The sequence below is a fragment of the Dysidea avara genome, chromosome 5 (assembly GCF_963678975.1).
Source record: "Dysidea avara chromosome 5, odDysAvar1.4, whole genome shotgun sequence".
In the NCBI taxonomy this organism is placed as follows: Eukaryota; Metazoa; Porifera; class Demospongiae; order Dictyoceratida; family Dysideidae; genus Dysidea; species Dysidea avara.
In genome coordinates, this window is record NC_089276.1 from 6,231,598 (window position 1) to 6,249,095 (window position 17,498).

Below are 17,498 nucleotides of genomic sequence, written 5' to 3' on the forward strand. Positions count from 1 at the left end.
GCTATATACGGTAACGCAAACGTAACTATTGGTTACCACGGTAATTTATATACAATGAAATAATATACAATTATGAAGGAGTCAACAACACGGTAAACCTGTTCCACCCCCTTTCTACATAAGGTCTCAAGTTGCCAACAACAGTTTCACTTCTGCAAGAAAAGAATAAACAAGCAGCCACACCCCCATAATAACATACTTTACTTCTTGTCCATCATGTTGTACATGGATAAGTGATAATGGTAGTCCATTATGAAGTGATATTTTACCCTTTAGGGTCAGTAGAGTATCATCACTGTGTAGAGTGAATCTGTATGGGAAACAGCACTCATACACACAACACTCTTTGTGATTATAAACAGATAAATTTTGCCAACCTTAAAATTAAAACAGTAAAAGTTCTAATTCCCAAGTGAACCAGCATTCATAGTTATAATATAAAAGGCAAAAGCAAATAAAATTTCACATATACAAACCTTCTTTTACAGATTGCCTAACATCCCGTTCACACTATCCCAGGTTAGCCAGTGTTTTCAACTAGAGTTATTGAACTCGGGTTGGCACTTGTTCACACTACTGCATCTGACGTGAGCTCGATAGTGCGAGCACCAAACAATAATTAGCTAAAACAAGTGCAAGAGCTTTTTATTATTTAGGTGCTTAATAAAAAGGCACTAGAATTGTAGCGAAGAAGCATAGAAATAAGTCATACAATGTTGTAAATGCCATTTTAAGCTAGTGGGCGCTCTTTTCGCCAGGAATATTAACGCGTCATACGAGTGTAACTGTCACAAAATCTACCAGAACTACAGTATGTCGTAGCCATTTTGAAGAATGGTTTTAAAGTATAAAATATACTCACTGTGTGGCCAACAGAAGTAAGTTATATTGTTAACCTGAGTTGGCCAGCTTGGAATGCGTTCACACCGCACCCTATCCTGATGCCAGCCCACCTCTCCTTGTTGTGCCGTGCTGTACCTGGTTCAGCACAGCTCAAATGATTTACACTGCAATTTGTTTTGAGCCATGCCGTGCTCTACCTCTGTGCTCGAAATAAATTTTTAATGTCAAGAAAATTTCCTAGAATTGTCAGGAATACAGTTAATTATTTGTATGGCAAATACAGCTGAAACTATGTAGATAGCATTGTGTGAAAATCAGCATGCAAAAACTGGGGGGGGGGGGGGGGGGGGGCACGCCAATTTTTTTTAAAATTTGATGCTCTGAGACAGTATTTTGGGCAAAATTTATGGTGTAACAATGCGCTTACCACATCATAGCTTTTATAACAATGTATATAAGAGCACTTTATGTTAGAGTTAAAGCACCGCCATGTGTGTGTACGGAAAATACAGTATGAGGGGGTGTGTCGAGAGGCTAATACAACACAAGGCGAAGCCAAGTGCTGTATTTGCCTCGAGACACCCCCGAGTACTGTATTTTTCGTACACACAAGCAAGGCAGTGCTTTAAGTGTTATATTGTATTTCCTGGTCGTCTGGCTCGGAGTGATTTTCTCTAGTACTCAAACCGCTGCGACTTTCGGCGATAAGGATATCAGTAAGTGTTCATATAATCTATTTCTAGTCGTAGAACAAACTAATAGGATTAGTTTGGCTAGTTTTAGCGATTTACAATGTCTTGCACGTGATCAATTGTGCTGTCTTAGTTTTAAAAGCTTCGTGATCAGATGATTAGTAAGTGTTTATACAATCTATTTCTAGCCGTAGAACAAACTTATAGGATTAATTTGGCTGGTTTTAGCGATTTACAGTGTGTTGTTTACGTAACATTCCTTAAATAAATTCTCCATGTAATTGTACTGTATTTGCCCAAGTGTGCTGTATTTGCCCAAGTGTGCTGTATTTGCCCAATTAAGGTGTATTTGCTCAATTAAGCACATAACTGTACAGTATTTGCCCAATTAGCTGCATAACTGTACTGTATGACTCATACAGTACAGTTATGCAGCTGATTACTGTATGGACAATACGATACGCGGCATCGCTTTGATCCTCCCATGCAAAGTACAATATATAATGAATAATTTTTATATTTCATGTTTTTTTTGCTTCCATACAGCTATTCCAAGGAACTCCATGCTAACAATAATTTGAACAATGATATTTCTTTCCATGATAATGTAATTGCTATGTTTCGAACAATACGCCAATGGCTGTTTTTCAGCTGTGCCCTGGTACACATTCCCAGTTTTACAGCTGGGTGGCTGGAGCAATGGGAGTGAAGTTTCTTGCTCAAGGAAACAACACAGTTGTATAAAGTGCCTGCTCAAGCATTTAACCTGGGACCTCTTGATCACCAGGCAGATACCCTACCACCTGGGCTACTACTGCTTGTTACTAGCAAGAAAGAAGAACAACGCTTACAACGGCCTGAATCTAAACCTGAACTACTTGCTGCCATGTCACGCCATTGTGCATAGAAAATTAAAAACCAGTTAAACCTGTTTCAGGGACCTGTTTGCATACTTTGCACCTCAAAAATTTAATTGCTCTATGACAAGCTACATGGGAGTAGCTATAGTACGTTCACGTTAAGCTGAATCCTCAAAAACATTTAATAACTCATGGATGCAATTACACACGATCTTGAAATTTGGCTCATTTGTAGTACTGCTTGATTCGCTAAAAATATTTCAAAATCTTTTTGTTCAAATCTTTGACATAATATTTACGGCCAATCAAAATTTTCACAATACATTTCCTATGGGGAAGCCATATAAGTACAGTGTCCATTACGGCCCTTTCCTGAACTTGTAATGGAGCCAAACCGTATGTGTCTGTTGTTGACACCTTTGCTGTTACCAATAATCATTTGGTTAGCTGAAATGTTAACTTGGTTGAGAAAAAATCCACTTTTAATTTTTAGCCATTTTTCAGGATTCAGCTCAACGTGAACATACTATATGAGAGTGGGGAAGCGCTGAACAGTGCAGCGAGGTGAGTATTAAATAATACGTACATATCTATGATTCAATGCATGCAAACCATAATTTTATTGTCCGGATTTTTTTTTAATCCGGACATTTAAATTCTGACTTGGAAATTCCACAAATTATCCAGAAACTCGCCAGTTGCCGGACATTATTTCGAGCACTGCTATCCAGGTTAGAACATAGTGTGAACTGGGTGTAAGTAACTAGTAAATGATTTAGCCAGGGAAACGAATCTGAAAATCACTCGTCAAATTTTTGAAGCCTGTATTTGTTCTGAAAATACAAAAAATATGAGAGATAAAGTTACCGTGGTTAACAGACAAACTAGTTAGTACAGAAAATTGGTCTTGTACTGGAGTTTCATCTTGACATTTAAAATGTCTATATCAATATTGTTGTGACTCTAGTGTTGTATCATAAATACCCACACCAACATTTCACACATGTTGTTTAACAACTACTACCTGGTGCAGGGCTATTGCCATAAATAATATCACGACTTATCAGGACAAAGATATATACTATAATGATCGTGAAACCATCATGCTATCGAAATGGTAGCAAACCTCCATAAACTTCAACTAGTCTGTAAAGACCATTGTTACTTGTTTATTGTTTGCACCTGTAAAAGTATTCCATGACATAACTTCATTATCAAGATACTATCATTTATCATCATAAAAATGATTTTCATTACAGATTTTTCTATTATTACCAGCCCTAGCCATAACATATTTTATTAGCACCTAAATCTTAGCATGAAGTGTGATTTCACAATTATAAGTGAATACATGTAGGGTGAGTGTTTTACGCTAACAGAAAACGGATGGCAGACCACCTACATGCTCGTATACTTCAAGTGTGCAACCAATAGAATATACAAACTGTAGTAGCTGTTCATGAATAATAATGATATATATACAATTTATCCTGTACAATGCCAAACAGTTTGGTTTAATGTGCTGTACAAATACATCGAACCACTACGAATTTGTGAACTCACATCGTGATTATATACAAAGTTTGACGAAGGCTTCAGGATACCACAACAACATTATAAATTAGAAGAGATAGCACAACAGCACCAGCAACATAAATTCTAAGCACAGTGGAACTGTGTGAGAAGGAATCTGACCATACACATTGACAATGATAAGTGAGACCGAGCCAGCTAAACTATAACTCACATATACCATGGGAAACAGGCATGGAAACGATACATTATTGAAGCAGCCAACTTGAAAACATATTTTGTTGAGCTAGAGAACAAACTCTATCCACTACATGGTGGAACTTCTAGGCTGTATTCTACTAACATGCACTCAAGTGTCACCATCAGTATTAATTAGCACCAGTTCTCTATATATCAACACAAATTGTGTACAACATGTTTACATTCAGATACACATTCAATAGCCTATAACCACACAGGGTAATAACATACTTTAAAGTGTTATCATTCATACTGCCCTCTTCAGCCAGCATATCAACACTGGTGTTATCATCTGTTCCATCAGCTGTATCCTCAGCTGTTAAACACAGTGAATAACTTATCATTAGTTATACCCTGAAATTATGTGATTTAAATTATTCATAACTTTTTAAGACAACAGTATATAGAATATCATCACAAATACACACACCTTGGTACAAAATTTGAAGATCGTAGAAAACTGAATTAGCAGGAAAATATTCTTTAGGCCATGTGAAGCCCTTCCCAGTAGGTCTCACTGGTCCTTTACGTAGTCCACTATCCTTGGCCTGTATGACAACCAACTATCATCACACACACTTGACTGGGTTATCTCACATCAAATCCCTTGCCATACACATAGTACAATTTTGTTCCCTGCATCTTAGGTGGTCCCTTAAACACATAGTAACACTTGTAGTCACTTTCAGGGTTAACATCAGGGTCTAAATGTGATTGATATGAAATGGAAAAATACAATTTTACACTTATTTACCAGCAGAAGATAACTCAATTCGGGGATGATAAAAGTATCCTGTCTTCTTATCCTGAGTTGAGCTGTCCTCTGCCTTCTTCACATCATTGTGTCTGTATCTGATGGTACCATGTCCTAGATCTAGTAAGGCTGGAGAGTCTAGCAACTGATGAACAATAGCTTGTATAACTACGTGTATCATAATCGTATACTATACATATAGACACCTCTTGAAGGTGCTAAAACACTTTTAATGTAAAATAGCAAGCCCAAAACAAATCTCATGCGACTTACCTCTTGTTTCTCAGTCACTCTAGGGCTAACGGGCTGGTCTGTTGGCCTCCGTGATGAAGCCCCCGTCCCCATAGTTACGGGGTGTCGCGTTTCTCCGTTTCTGTGGTGAGCGCTAAAAGGAATAGAAGACTGTCTCGAGGTGCGTGACAAGGTGCGTGACAAGGTGCGTAATCAGCGAGGTCATACCAGCAAATGGTAAGTATCGTGATATACGTGTGATCTACTTTATGTATAGCCATAAATCAATAGTGAATTTCTCGAGTTGACTTTCAAGCCACTTGTACTGCCAGAAAATAATGCACCTTCCTCGACCTTCGTATTATTTTATTATTGTAACTTTCGACTGAACGTGTTGTATAGAGCACGATGGCTTCGATCAATACCACATCATCATTAACTCTATCAGTGATCACTTGGAACCTTGCAGACATCACTCCTGACCCCAGCGGGATAGAAGAGTTATTCCTCCCTCAGCCTGATGTAGCGTCAGTGGGTACCTCATCTGACCTGTTGATCATTGGACTACAAGAGGCGCCACATGCTATCTCTGCAGTTGTTAGTGCCGATCACTTAGTGGACTTGTTTGGTAACTACCTCTCTCCAAAAGGTTTCATTTGTGCAACCTTTAATCGTATGTCAATAACACCAGGATTATGGGGGCTACTGACAATGATCTTTGTTAAAGCACCGTTGTTGTGTTACATTAGAGGGGTGGATAGTCTAACTACTCGCACTGGAGTAGGAGGTCTGGTTGGGAACAAAGGTGCATCATCAGTGCGACTCGTCCTTGGTCGGACCACATTGTGTTTTGTAAACTGTCATCTTGTACCACACAGTGAGAACAATTCTAAAAGAGTCCAGGAAATTAAATACATCATGGAGGCACAGTATTTTGAGCGAAGTGTGACTTCTCACTTTACCCTTGGCATGCACATGTCAGGACATGATATAGTGTTCCTCTTTGGTGACCTCAACTTCCGACTAGAAGGAAGGACGTTTGATGAGGTGCACAGTGTTCTGACAGACAGCAGTGAACCAGACATTGACAAGTTACTGAAACTTGATCAACTACAACTTGAACAAGTGAAAGGTGCCGACAGTGAGTCACACCTTCATGATTTCATAGAGGCCCCTATTACTTTTATACCAAGCTTCAAGTTTGAACCAAACACTGATGAGTACAGCAGGAATCGTCCGCCTGCCTGGTGTGATAGGATACTATGGAGGGTACACAAGAAATGTCTACCTAAAGCTAATGATCCTAATCCAGTCAACCTGCTAAGACACATAGATTATAACCTTCATAAACTACCAAGGATCAGTGACCACAAAGCTGTTAGTGCAACCTTTCAGTTAAACATTAACTTGGAATCATTAATTCCTAATGTGATATTCCATTTAAGTGAATGGCAGATTGGCTATGATGCAAACATTATGTTTGATGTCATGAAGGGCACGGTGATATCATTTTTACCATGGGACTGGATAGGACTATATCCACAAAACTTTTCTCACATACAGAAGGATTATATTACGTATGTTTATTCACCTGTTCGTCATGGAAGGCTGAGTGAACAGCAGACATTCAAAGTGAGGATGCCAGGCAATACATTACCCAAGTCATCAGGTTTCTACCGACTGGCCTACATATCTCGGTCACAGAACTGTGTACTAGGAATGAGCCCACTATTTTATATACGACCATATGTCGATTAAAATGTAGATTGTATATTTTGATTTAGGGGAGATTATTTGGAGTTGAAGTACATAAATAATACACATAGCATTACTGTATAAGTACTACACAGAAGGTCATTTTGAAAGGTGAATTTTTGTCTCACAAAATTCAAGGGGAATAAAACTCACAATGGAATATCGACCACATAACCATCCCTTCAAAAATAATTTACTACATGGCATGTTCAGTTATATGTACTGTACATACTGCTACTGTACTAGGAGACAAATCAGTTATTGTTAATGTCTAAAAATTTTCTACATAATTATAATAACGAAATACATTTAAGCATGTCATAAATACACATGAAAAACAAAATTTGACTATTATAAAACTTATATCACAATTTTTTCTACCAGTCAAAAACCATTTATATATAAATTAAAAAGGCAATATCTCGTAGTACTTTACAATAATTAATAACAGCAAAAATTGTAGTGTCCTGAAACAAATAAAGTGTTGTAATTCCAGTAATAATCCTGTCCAAGATCATGAAGTCTGTAAAATAAAACTTGAAAAAAAATACTGTGTGTATCAAACTTGCCTTAGGTGATTCCTTGTTTTCCGCTTGTGTTGCTGTTTCTTCATTGTCTTTTACTAACTGTTTGTTGTCAGTATTATTCAGTGATATCCAGTAATCCTTGTTTTTGCTAAGGTTGTCTAGTATAAAGTCACCAAACGGGTAGACCAAGTCAGTTAACACTTCAAACAACGGGTAAACAAAGTAGTCCACAAAGCCGACAACGCTTTGGCTGACTACAACTGTCTCCCTGTCCATCACAGCTGACACTGGTAAACCAAGTCTTTTCTCTTCATCTCCCTGTATGAGTAATGTACAATCTTACACACCCACGTATCAATAATTTAATTGGGGAGTAGATTATAAAGTCATAGTTCCAATATTTCAAGCAAAAAGTTCTACTCACTTGTAGGAAGAATTCCTCATTGATTACATACGTCCACTTCTTACAGAGTTCTAGTGGCTTAGCAGGATTGCTGAGATCAGCACAATGTATCATATACTTCATGACCTGCAATAAACATTAGAACTGCAGTATAAAGCACCATGGCAAGTGAAACACAGATAAATGTAATACAAGGATATAGTTGAAGGCCCAATATAGCAGAGACAAAGAGGCCACACTTGAATGCTGCTCTTAAATTTTGACAGCCATTACTGTTAGTTGTGGTGTTAATAATATTATCATGATTGACTTGACCACCATCTGGTTAGTCAGGTTGGTGAATAGATGACCTATTCAACTCACCTCCACTCTGTCGTTATAAGCATCCAACACAATTTCTCGAGATGTCGCCATCTTAGACTCCAACATTGACTTCATGTTGCCGACATGTTCATAATGGAAGGCCATATCAGTGGCTAATACCTATAGCAAGTACAACACATTAAATTAAATATGGACTATTCTGTTGAAAGGTTAATAATAATAAATATAGGGTCAACTACTGTTATAGTGTTTATTAATGTATTTCATAACAATGGTAGTTTCAAGTTAGTTGTAGCTAGGCATCTACAGGTAAACAAGAATATTGGGAACTATACTACTAGTATAAAAAAACACAAAAAATTTGGAATTTTCAACTACAGCCTGTAGAGTGGGGACCATAGCACATCGATAAAAAGTACTGAAACAAGCTGGAGTAGTGCACGATATTTAAAACAATAAAAAAGTGTTATATCCCTACTGTGCATTTCCATCATGATAGTTGAGCACAGTACTTTTTATTGATGTGTTCTGGTCCCTACTCTAGTCGAAAATTCCAAAGTTTTTGTGTACTTGTTTGTTAATTTTTTTTGTAAAATAAATTTTTTTATGACTGGTGAACCCACTCATACCACATCAAAAGAAAGAAATGGTGCTGCGTGCCCCAGCTATCAATTGTCTTCTGAAAAGTGAAGTATCCATTATGCTTTGTTGTCAGCTATGTTCAACCCGTTACGAATCAAGAATTGTTCAAAAAGCACCTCTGCAATCAAAGTAACTACTATGAAAAATACGGACAATTTCTGTTACGAAGGGAAGCCATCACGTGCTACCACCAAGTCGACACTTTCGCTGTCAGCAAAGATGAATGGGACACAAAGGAGGACACTGGTAAGTCCATGAAGAATGCACTGTATGTACTGCATAGGGCTGCACCGATTCTAGTATCTGTATCGGTATCTGTCCGATACTGGCATTTTAACATGATATCGGAATCGATTGTGTAATACAATCAAATGGGGAAAACCAGTGGTAGGCATCGAGATTTTTTAATAAAAAAAATTCTCCGTATATTCCCCAATAAGAACCTGGCACAAAATAACAACTCATGTTTAACTGGGAATTGCTCCGTCGTCCGAGCTCCAATGGGGATGAAAATTGATGTGGGGTTTGTCCACACGCTGATCATCATGAAAATCTTAGTTTTATCATGCGCGTTACATATAAGTAAGTTTTGTGTTGTTTTGTAATCTTTTCAAGCCATGCAATGTATGTAGAATACTTTAAAACTTTTAACAACATACTGTTGGGTAGAAGGTAGTCACTGGTGTTTACTTTAAAGTGCGTAGTTACTTCGCTCGGGTTAGCGATTTTCAGCTCCAGAGCAATTTTCTGATGGCTGTGTCATCAGCTCAAAAGTACAAACCACTTCAAAGTCGGCATAACAATGCCATAATTGAAACTACAACTCCACCTTAAGTATTGTTGCATCATTGCGGCACCTCCACTTTAGTTGTTTACCTTTATAAGTTGTTAACATCTCATATCCCAGACCTAAGTGGTGAAACATTATCTAGTATTCCACAGATTGTAGTGCATTCAGATGGTGTAGCCCAGCTATTATCTAACATCAAAGTGAACAAAGTACCCGGACCTGATAACCTTCAAGCACGTTTCCTACAAGAAGTTGCATATGAGATTGCACCAATCCTTACTGTTATCTTTCAAGCGTCATTAGACCAAGGTGTTTTACCAAGCATTTGGAAAACAGCAGCAGTTGTCCCAATTTTTAAAAAAGGTGCCAGATCCAATCCAGGCAATTATAGGCCAGTATCCTTAACTTGTATTTGCTGTAAAATCTTAGAACATATTGTATATTCCAGCATTACCAAACACTTACAGTACCATGAAGTTTTATGTGATGGGCAACATGGATTTCGACAGAAACGAAGCTGTGAATCACAACTGATCACCACCATTAATGATTTTGCCAAGTGCCTTAATGAGAAGAGTCAATGTGATGTCCTCCTGTTAGACTTTCGTAAGGCCTTTGACAAGGTACCTCATGCACGCCTTTTCCAAAAACTTCACCATTATGGAATTCATGGAGCACTACTACTTTGGCTTAAATCTTTCTTAACCGATAGATCACAATATGTCATACTAGATAACCAAAAGAGCCATCCAACCCCAGTATCATCGGGAGTTCCTCAAGGCACGGTGCTAGCCCCACCACTCTTTCCATTGTATATAAATGATTTACCTTCTCGAGTACACTCTAAAGTAAAGTTGTATGCCGATGATGTATTACTCTACTCATACATTAAATCTGAATCTGATTGCCATGCATTACAAGAAGACCTAGATGCTCTCGCACAATGGGCACGTATTTGGCAGATGGAGTTTAACCCCAGCAAAATGTGAATTCTTGAGATTTACCAATAAGAAAAACCCCATTGACTTTAATTACTGCATTGAAGCTGTACCTATTGCCCAAGTTGCTCATACCAAATACCTTGGCGTAACAATTTCAAGCAACCTTTCATGGAATGAGCATGTCCAAAGGATTACCAACAAGGCCAAACAAGTAAACAACTTTTTGTATCGTAACTTACGTGAATGTCCTACTCACATTAAATGTAATTGTTTCAAGATTATGGTTCGTCCAATTATTGAATATGCTGCGTCTGCTTGGGATCCCCACACCTTGTTGAATATAAACAAGCTAGAATCCATCCAGAGAACTGCTGCTAGATTTTGCTTTAATGACTTTTCAAGATATTCAAGTGTTACTAACATGTTGTCTTCTCTTAATCTACCATTGTTACAGGCAAGAAGAACCCAAGCTAAATTAAGTACTATTTGATTGTGCCTACAGATGATCTTACCCCTAAACTTTCAAGTTTAAGGAGTGGCTACTATCACCAACCAATGACTCTAATTGATGCATACAAATTTTCCTTTTCCCCATCAACCATCAAATTATGGAACCAACTCCCTGCTGATGTAATTAATTCCTCTACCGCTAATGAGTTTTGTAATAACTTAAGTAACTTTTATGATCACACCTGTGCGTTATAATCTTTTGATTGCTGCACAGTAATAAATATAATATAATAACTTGATGTTTTTACTTACTTGGGATAGCCACTTACCTATGGGTATACACCATTGTACTGAGAAGTGTGCAGTGGGTGAAACATATTTGCTCACCACAAAGCATACAAAGATCACTGAGATCCGATATGATCTGAAGTTACTCTCATTACATGTACAAACTTGCAGCTAGAAGCAACTGTAGTTTCAAGATAGTCCAGATTGCTTGATGGCTTCCTGATTCAATTGTGCCATTTTTCCCTTTAAAGTGTATGGGGAAGCCCTGGAGAAAAAATGTACCTTTTCCCGGTTTTTAAGCACTGTGCATGCCAAAGTAGCTAATTCCAACCCAACAAACTATATATTTCTGAGATCGGCAATCAATACTCTATCTATTGAGCATATAAAAAGCCCATTTTTCCAAAAATTAAAAATCGGGCTGGAATGTCTACCAGTGGTTTGCGTGGACCACAGGTAACGCTCGATGATTATGTTCAGCAAGTAACACCTCTTGGGTTTAATCACCCAACTGTGCGGAAAATCACAAGATCCATCGCTGAATTGATTGCTCTCGATAACCAGCCTTTCTCTATTGTGGATGACATTGGGTTTATACGTGTTATGAAAGTACTAGAACCAAGGTACACAATCCCAAGTAGAAGGTATTTTGCTGAAGTAGCCATTCCAGATATATTTAGGGAAGTAAAGGAGGCAATGGGTAATTTCTTTGCACAGCTTGATTATTTGAGCTGTACTACTGACATGGTCTTCTGTGGCTCAAGACTCTGTTAAACTTGACAGCACACTGTATTCATTCAGATTTCAGCAGAATATCAATGGTCTTACAATCAGCTACCTTTAATACTTCCCACACTGGAGAGAATATTGCTACTTTAATAACGACATGCCTAAACACTTGGAGTGTTGAAGAAAAATTGGTTTGCATTGTCAGAGACAATGGCACAAACTTTGTTGCAGGTTTAAGAAATGTTAATTTACCAAACATTCCATGTTTGGCACACACATTGCAGTTGGTGATTGACGATGGAGTGCTTGCCCAACCTTGTGTTGTAAATCTTCTTGCAGCCAGTAGAAGATTAGTTGGGCACTTCAAGCGCTCAAATGTTCATCTCCATGCTCTGGGTCGCATTCTCAATCTGAAGAAGCATCGCTTGATACAGGATGATCCTACAAGATGGAACACTAGCTACTATATGCTGGAGCGCCTGATTGAGCAGAGGCAAGCTATTTGTGCTGCTGAAATTGAATGCCGAGTCAATTCTGAGTTGACTAATCAACAGTGGCAATTTAACTAGCAGAAAAAGTAGTAAAAGTATTAAAGCCCTGTGAAGAAGCCACAGTGGCGGTTAGCAGTGAAGGAGCATCAGCTGCTCTAACAATCCCAATAGTAAATTCACTGACACACTTCTTGAGGAACACAGCTGAAGATGATGAAGGTGTTCAAACAATGAAAAGGAAAATTTTGTCAGCCTTAAACACTCGTTTTGCTAGCATGGAAACAAACAAGCTATATGTCCTGCCCACAATGTTGGACCCTCGGTTCAAAGTTTTTTCATCATCTGTAGCAGTGATACAAGCAAGGCAGTGCCTTACAGAGGAATTTATTTTGCTTCAATCAGCAAGTGCTGAAGCTAGTTCTGAGTTGGCTGATCCTCCTTCTTCAAAATGGTGTCATTCAGATCATGTTTCTGATGAACAGTCAACTTTGCGGTCATCCTTTGACTCAATGATAGCTACAGGTGAAGAGACAGATGCTGAGTTAATGCTATCACTCTCATCTGCAGAGGTGAAGATTGAAAGTTATCTACAAGAACCTAACCAACCCAGGAATTGTAGTCCCCTTGCTTTTTGGCAGGAGAAACAGGCTCTCTACCCTATTTTAGCAAAAATGGCTGTTAAATATTTATCCATACCTGCTGCATCAGTTGCCTCAGAGAGGTTGTTTAGTACTGCTAGACATATAATAACTGACCAATGTAACTGCCTTGATCCTGAAAGAGCAGAAATGTTATTGTTTTTGAACAAGAATCTACGTTTGTTTTTGTAAGGCATCTAACAACTATACTTGTTTTCAAAGGTTTTTTTGTAAGTTGTAACTTTGACAGTGATTTCTTTCCACTTTATACAGCTAAAGTATGTATACTGTTGTATCTATATGTTATTAAAAAGCACATTTGCTAAACTTGGTATCGGTACTTGTACTTGCAGATACTTTTCCTTTAAATATTTGGTACTTGAAGTATCGGTAAATACTGGAATCGGTGCAGCCCTAGTACTGCGGTATGCCAAAAGGTACCTCTCAAGCCGAAGTGACATCAAACAGTGAAAAAATCAAGCCCGTAGCCTTAGCCGTTATTGAGTTATACTTGCATCAGTCAGTTACTCAATCAGTCGGTCACTACAAAATTTGGTTTAATAATTTTTTTTTAAATCCATAGCAACTTGTTGAAAGCGTTTTGGGTCAATCTGAAGGCTTGTTTGGGCTTAGTTTTATCTAACCAATACTGCTTCGTCATAAGGAGGCTGGTTTTTGGGTGATGTTTTTCATGGGCCACGCCCACACCTTTGTGGTTCCTACTATACTACTAGTATTAATAACACTGTAGTGACCAAGTCAAGTACATACAGTAGCTAAGGTGAACTTCATGACCTCATTATAGTGACCATGTCAAGTAGGTCCCAAACATAGCTAATGTGTACTTCATCACCTCATTAATAAAACCACCTGACAATGTCAAGTAGGTCCCAAACAAAGCTAAGGTGTACCTTGTGACCTCATTAATAAGACCACCTCACTACAGTGACCATGTCAAGTAGGTCCGACCACCTCATTATAGTGACCATGTCAAGTAGGTCCCAAACATAGCTAAGGTACACTTCATGACCTCATCAATACAACCACCTCACTAGAGTGACCATGTCAAGTAGGTCCAACCACCTCATTATAGTGACCATGTCAAGTAGGTCCCAAACATAGCTAAGGTACACTTCATGACCTCATCAATACGACCACCTCACTAGAGTGACCATGTCAAGTAGGTCCCAAGGTCTAATAGTTCTAAAAACCAGGCACACAGTACTATTGCATTAAAAAAAGTGTTGTTATATTGGTTCTGCAATCTGCATTATTAAATGCATACAGCATGTTATTGTATTCATATCCATTAAATATTTTGTAATTCATTAATTGCCGCTTCATCGTTGCTATGAAAGTATATCTCAAAACAAGTAGCTTCAAACCATAAGCAGTTCATCATAACTATTTTATAGTTTGTCTATGGTGTTTTCTTGCAAAAATTCTTGCGACAAAGCTTTGAGTCTGCTATTATAATTCACACATGTACAAGAGAGACACACACCCTTTCAATACAAAGGGACGAACAATTTCTGGTAGTCTGCAAGGACCAAGCCATCATTTTTCAGTAAATACAACACCCACAAAGCCTACAAGGAAAGACAATCACACCAGTCAGAAACCAGTTTCACTGTATTTTGAATTGGCAGAATGTGTACACCTCGAGGGTATAGCTTACCTGTCTGTAAGCCACTGTAGAACATTTACACTGGTTGGTTTTTACAATAAAACGTTTTGCTCACTTGGGCAGAACACACAAACACACATGATTTTTCCAAAACAATTATAGTGCATGCTTGGTTAAATAGACCACCTTATTATAGTTATTTTTTGATCCCATAGGCGGCTCTGTACAATACAGTACATCACACATACACACACACACATACCATGTCAATGACAATACTTTTGAATGCCTTGAACTGGCTGTCATCCAGATGAACGAGAAAGTTACATTCTGGCTTCTGTAAATAACACACATACACACTACAGTAACGTGCTAAAGAGTGAGTGAGTCATAGCCTTATGCCAACATAATTAGGGACACAATAGGCAAGTAAAACGATTGAAGAAGATGCCTGTAACCCTACATATTTTGCATGAAAAAGAATATAGCACTTACAGACATCCATAAAACAAGTACAGGGAATTTTAAGTTTGATTAGGGAACATAGAAAAAAAGTGAAATGGTTTATATTACTGGTGAACCCACACATCCGCATCAAAATAATGGTGCCAGACTTAATGGTATTGTGTGAACACATGCCCCAACTATCAATTATTGTCTGAAATGTGAAGCAGCTATTACGCTTCGTCTTCAGCTATGTTCAGCCTGTTACACAGTGTTGTTACAAATGAAGAACAGTTCAAGAATGGCCTCTGCAATCAATCTAGCCATTTAGCCTGATTGTTGAAGGGTGATGCTTGGAAAAAAATGGTATAAAGATAAATTTGGTATCATTAGATGCAGAATTTTCTGGAGAACAACATATCCAAAATCCTCTAAAATCCCCTTTGGAGAAAAAGTTATGGACATTTGAAGTTTAAAGCTAATATAGTGCAACAAGCCATTAACAAATTGTAAATTTCATGTTTCTGATATGTACACCACATATCTTAATTCTGTTTTGTGTACATGGTTATGCTCATATATATGTACTTATTTGTACACAGGTTGCCATGACAACAACCACAATTATCTCGCGATTTGTACTAGTAATAGCATGGGTAGCAGTGAAATTTGGGATAAATACCACTCTTGTTGTATTGGAAATTTACTACAACTTCCAATACAACAAGAGTGGTATTTATCCCAAATTTCACTGCTACCCATGCTATTCCCAATTAATTCCATACATTAGCGTTGCTATGACCTATGTACGTAATTTGTCACTATGTACTAAACACGCTTCAACACTAATTGGCGCTACATTGTTAACATAAATCCTAGCCAATGAAATTGCAATTACAACTTTTTCACTACTGTCAGTGAAATACGGGATAAATTTCACTGCTACTATTGAGACTTTTGTATGGGCAGTGAAACAGGTATGGTATTAGTATCATGAACCACGATAGTGGGTTCATATAGGGATCGCCCATGTTTTTTGTTACAAATAATTAATTATTTATTTATTATTTATTTATGACATAATTTTAATCGCGTTTCGTATTATTGTTAGTACTTGGTTGTATAATTACTAGGCCCGGGGCAAATACAACCAAGTACAATTACCAATGGGACAACCTACCAATAAGGCAGTGCATGACCAGTACAGTGTGTACGTGTTGGTTTACCGTCAAGACAATTATTATTATTATTATTTATTCCAACGTGACAGCCCCCTGGTGAGGCTATTAGGTGGTGAAGGCACAATCCCCAAATCAACTCAATATGTCACAGTAGTGACAGATACAACACAATAGTGGCATCGTAACTAAAGGTCACCAGTAGCTAAGTGCCAGTACATCATTGGTGTGGTAATGGCACAGTGATGTGTACATCATTGGTGTGGTAATGGCAAAGTGATGTGTACACATAATTATGTATACAAAACGTACAGGAGAGAACTATGCATTATTGCAGTATTGTATGCAGCAATACATTATAGGCAACATCAACAGATAAAAATTATTAGCCAATATACAGTAAAGTATCAACATCAACTAGAACTAAATAAGGTTCATCAGTGGTGTAGCAATGGCACAGTGACGGGTGACACACTATAATTATGCATACACAACTTGCAGGAGATAGCTACACAATATTGTAGGAGTATGCAAGCCAGATGAACCAGATAAAGGAAGACAGCCAAGCCAGCCAGAACCTAGTAGCTAAGCCAGGTGAAGGCAAAAAAGATTAAGCATGTATTGAATTGCCTGACACCAACACAAAGGAAGTTTGCCATGCCAGCTGCACAAGACAAGATTGTTTACTTGTATTTTATATTGTAAAGAGTGTGGCATGTGTTTTAATGTTTTCTTGTATTGTTAATTAATTAAATTTTTATGTGACTGGCAGCTGGCATGGAGACTTGAGACTTTACAAACATAAAAACTTACTTGTAATCTTCTTGTTTACGTGTAAAGTGGCCTCTCGTTCTCCTGAAGTCACTTCACGGACATTTGCTAATCTTTGCTAATCTTCTCCTTCCCGCAGTCTGTAATTAAGCAAGGGTGTGGTACTGGGCGTTAGATAGAATTACACGTATGATCAAGTCATCAGCACGAACAGGCACAACGATTATACGTTTGTGCCTCCGTTCACAGGCGAATCGATCCCCAGTTAGTTTATGTCTCTAGGCCTCATAGTTTTCTCAAACATTAATTATTTATTTATTTATGACGTAATTTTAACCGCGTTTCGT

The 17,498-nt window shown here is 38.0% G+C and overlaps 3 protein-coding genes across 4 annotated transcripts in view; 1 reads left to right on the forward strand and 2 right to left on the reverse strand.

Moving 5' to 3' along the window:
* Positions 1–32: 32 nt before the first annotated feature.
* On the reverse strand, positions 33–5,311 carry LOC136255382 (uncharacterized). Its single transcript, XM_066048143.1, has 7 exons — positions 5,196–5,311; positions 4,923–5,067; positions 4,766–4,872; positions 4,599–4,716; positions 4,400–4,484; positions 200–310; positions 33–152 (listed from the first exon to the last, which is right to left on the reverse strand). Exons 1-7 carry the CDS (start codon positions 5,265–5,267, stop codon positions 71–73), a joined length of 720 nt encoding a protein of 239 aa, XP_065904215.1. The 5' UTR covers positions 5,268–5,311; the 3' UTR covers positions 33–70.
* On the forward strand, positions 5,292–6,952 carry LOC136255364 (phosphatidylinositol 4,5-bisphosphate 5-phosphatase A-like). Of its 2 annotated transcripts, none has more exons than XM_066048114.1 (2): positions 5,292–5,390; positions 5,445–6,952. In XM_066048114.1, the coding sequence occupies exon 2, from the start codon at positions 5,562–5,564 to the stop codon at positions 6,909–6,911; it is 1,350 nt and encodes a 449-aa protein (XP_065904186.1). In that variant the 5' UTR covers positions 5,292–5,390; positions 5,445–5,561; the 3' UTR covers positions 6,912–6,952. The 2 variants fall into 2 exon arrangements, with proteins under 2 accessions (XP_065904186.1, XP_065904187.1); XM_066048115.1 differs by having other exon boundaries at positions 5,312–5,390; positions 5,431–6,952.
* Positions 6,953–7,158: 206 nt separating this feature from the next.
* Positions 7,159–17,498, reverse strand: part of LOC136255354 (3',5'-cyclic-AMP phosphodiesterase 4C-like) — a 43,041-nt gene continuing 32,701 nt past the window's right edge. Inside the window, exons 14-18 of the mRNA XM_066048098.1 lie at positions 15,021–15,095; positions 8,202–8,321; positions 7,860–7,964; positions 7,478–7,753; positions 7,159–7,431 (exon numbers count right to left, since the gene is read on the reverse strand). Of these exons, the coding sequence (XP_065904170.1) occupies positions 7,423–7,431; positions 7,478–7,753; positions 7,860–7,964; positions 8,202–8,321; positions 15,021–15,095 (585 nt within the window). The 3' untranslated portion in view covers positions 7,159–7,422. The remainder of the gene's footprint in view (positions 7,432–7,477; positions 7,754–7,859; positions 7,965–8,201; positions 8,322–15,020; positions 15,096–17,498) is intronic.

Excerpts from the sequence above, each read along its gene's own strand:
- LOC136255364 (XM_066048114.1), top strand. The coding sequence starts at position 5,562 with ATGGCTTCGATCAATACCACATCATCATTAACTCTATCAGTGATCACT.
- LOC136255382 (XM_066048143.1), bottom strand. The coding sequence starts at position 5,267 with ATGGGGACGGGGGCTTCATCACGGAGGCCAACAGACCAGCCCGTTAGC. Across the intron at positions 5,068-5,195 it reads GAGTGACTGAGAAACAAGAG|TTGCTAGACTCTCCAGCCTT; the intron begins GTAAGTCGCATG and ends ATTGTTCATCAG. Across the intron at positions 4,485-4,598 it reads TCTTCAAATTTTGTACCAAG|CTGAGGATACAGCTGATGGA; the intron begins GTGTGTGTATTT and ends TGTGTTTAACAG.